Source organism: Amphimedon queenslandica, unplaced genomic scaffold, assembly GCF_000090795.2.
Source record: "Amphimedon queenslandica unplaced genomic scaffold, v1.1 AMPQUscaffold_12784, whole genome shotgun sequence".
Taxonomy (NCBI): Eukaryota; Metazoa; Porifera; class Demospongiae; order Haplosclerida; family Niphatidae; genus Amphimedon; species Amphimedon queenslandica.
Genome location: NW_003546980.1, coordinates 38,802 through 40,510, shown reverse-complemented (window position 1 = coordinate 40,510; position 1,709 = coordinate 38,802). Strand labels below are relative to the sequence as shown.

The 1,709-nt window shown below is 35.8% G+C and overlaps 1 protein-coding gene across 1 annotated transcript; it reads left to right on the top strand.

Moving 5' to 3' along the window:
- Window positions 1–103: 103 nt before the first annotated feature.
- Window positions 104–1,259, top strand: LOC105314569 (UPF0454 protein C12orf49 homolog). Its single transcript, XM_011408816.2, has 3 exons — window positions 104–259; window positions 723–827; window positions 1,077–1,259. The coding sequence occupies exons 1-3, from the start codon at window positions 134–136 to the stop codon at window positions 1,149–1,151; spliced, it is 306 nt and encodes a 101-aa protein (XP_011407118.1). The 5' UTR covers window positions 104–133; the 3' UTR covers window positions 1,152–1,259.
- The last annotated feature ends 450 nt before the right edge of the window (window positions 1,260–1,709 follow it).

Sequence of the window (1,709 nt, the reverse complement as noted above, 5' to 3'; positions counted from 1 at the left end):
CTCTCTCTCTCTCTCTCTCTCTCTCTCTCTCTCTCTCTCTCTCTCTCTCTCTCTCTCTCTCTCTCTCTCTCTCTCTCTCTCTCCCTCTCTCTCTCTCTCTCCCTCCTCTAAAGGATATGTGTGTCCAATAGTAATGGTTAATCCAACAGGTTGTTGCAATATTGATCACTCCATTAGATTTGACTGTAGCTCTTGTGCTCCTTCAATGTGCTGTGCTGTATATGAACATTGTGTCTCATGTTGTCTCAGCTCTGACAAAGTAACTTGTCTACTTTTTACACTATACAGTTTCTTTCATTCAGCGTAAATTTGCTATACAACATGAGAACATGTGTATGTGTGTCAGAAAAAATTATTAAAATGGAGAATTCTCTCCTAGTCATTTTTGGCAAAATTTAGCCAATGACAGGGACTTTGGTCCGATTTCTTAGTACCTTTAAAAATTTATAAATAATCCAATTTCGGTCGGAATCAGCTCAAACTTGCTACACAACATAAGTACATGTATATGTATACATGTATGTACATGTATTAGAAAAAAATTATAAAAAAATGGAAAATTCTGAGCACTATGCTGAAATCCTGTGGGAAATCCTGAATGTCCAGCTATAGAAAATATCTGTTATAATAAGAAAGGTTTTACTGTATTGCATGTACATGTACATTTGTATATTAATAGATCAGTATTATAGGATAAATGACTTTCTTTATTTAATCCATAGAAGCCTGTATTACAAGATATTCTCACCAATTCAATTCATCCAGTTTACTCGTCCGTCAAAGACCAGTTCGAGCTGTGCCTTGCTAAATGCAGGACATCATCACAAGTTAGTGTATGCCATACAAGATGATTTATTGGCGAGGAATTAATACTGGCGATTGGCGGTTCTATGAAGAATTTGCCAATATAAAATCTGCCATTTTGTTTCAATCTGAGCATGCTCAATGGCACGTGGCACAAAATCGCCAATATAAAATTTGCCGATTAACTTTCCACAGGCAAATTTGCCTTGCCACTAAATCATCTTGTACGTTAACTGTTATGAGTGCTAACAGATGAATTTTTTAAATTTTAGAGTGTACATCACGAAAACTCTTATCGTAACCCTGACACCAAATACTGCTACGGTCCTCCTCACGATAAACAGTAAAAAAACTATACAGGATACTTATCAATTCTTAAATTTGTAATTTTATATTTATTTTATCATAATCTTTTGATGTAATTGAAGTTATGCTGAGTATGTATGTGAATGTAATAACATGCAGAGGTGGTTATGGTTTATGCTGTGTAAGGGAATTTTATTCACATGCTCCCCCAACCTCCCATGCATAACATTATATTTGTTATGCTACTCATGATTTTATTCAGGATAATAAGGATATTATTTTCAAAGTCATGAATGTCATTCAATACCTTATACCACCCAAGAGGAATGGATGCCAAAGCTTTCCTCTTCTTCCTTTCCTTTGTGTCTCTTGTCTCCTTTTCCACATCTTCAACTTGCTTTGTTAACGAGATAAACAATTACTTTAAGCAGCGTGATAATGCATCTCAGGACGTCCTTGCTCTTGTTAACAGCAACTTTATAGCAGCTGTGGGCTCCAACACCACCAACATAAATGGAAGCTACTCTACAGAAGCCCTTTATTCTGCTATTGCAAATGCTAGCAATGTAACAAAGTCTGAGAAAGGAATGAAAAACTTA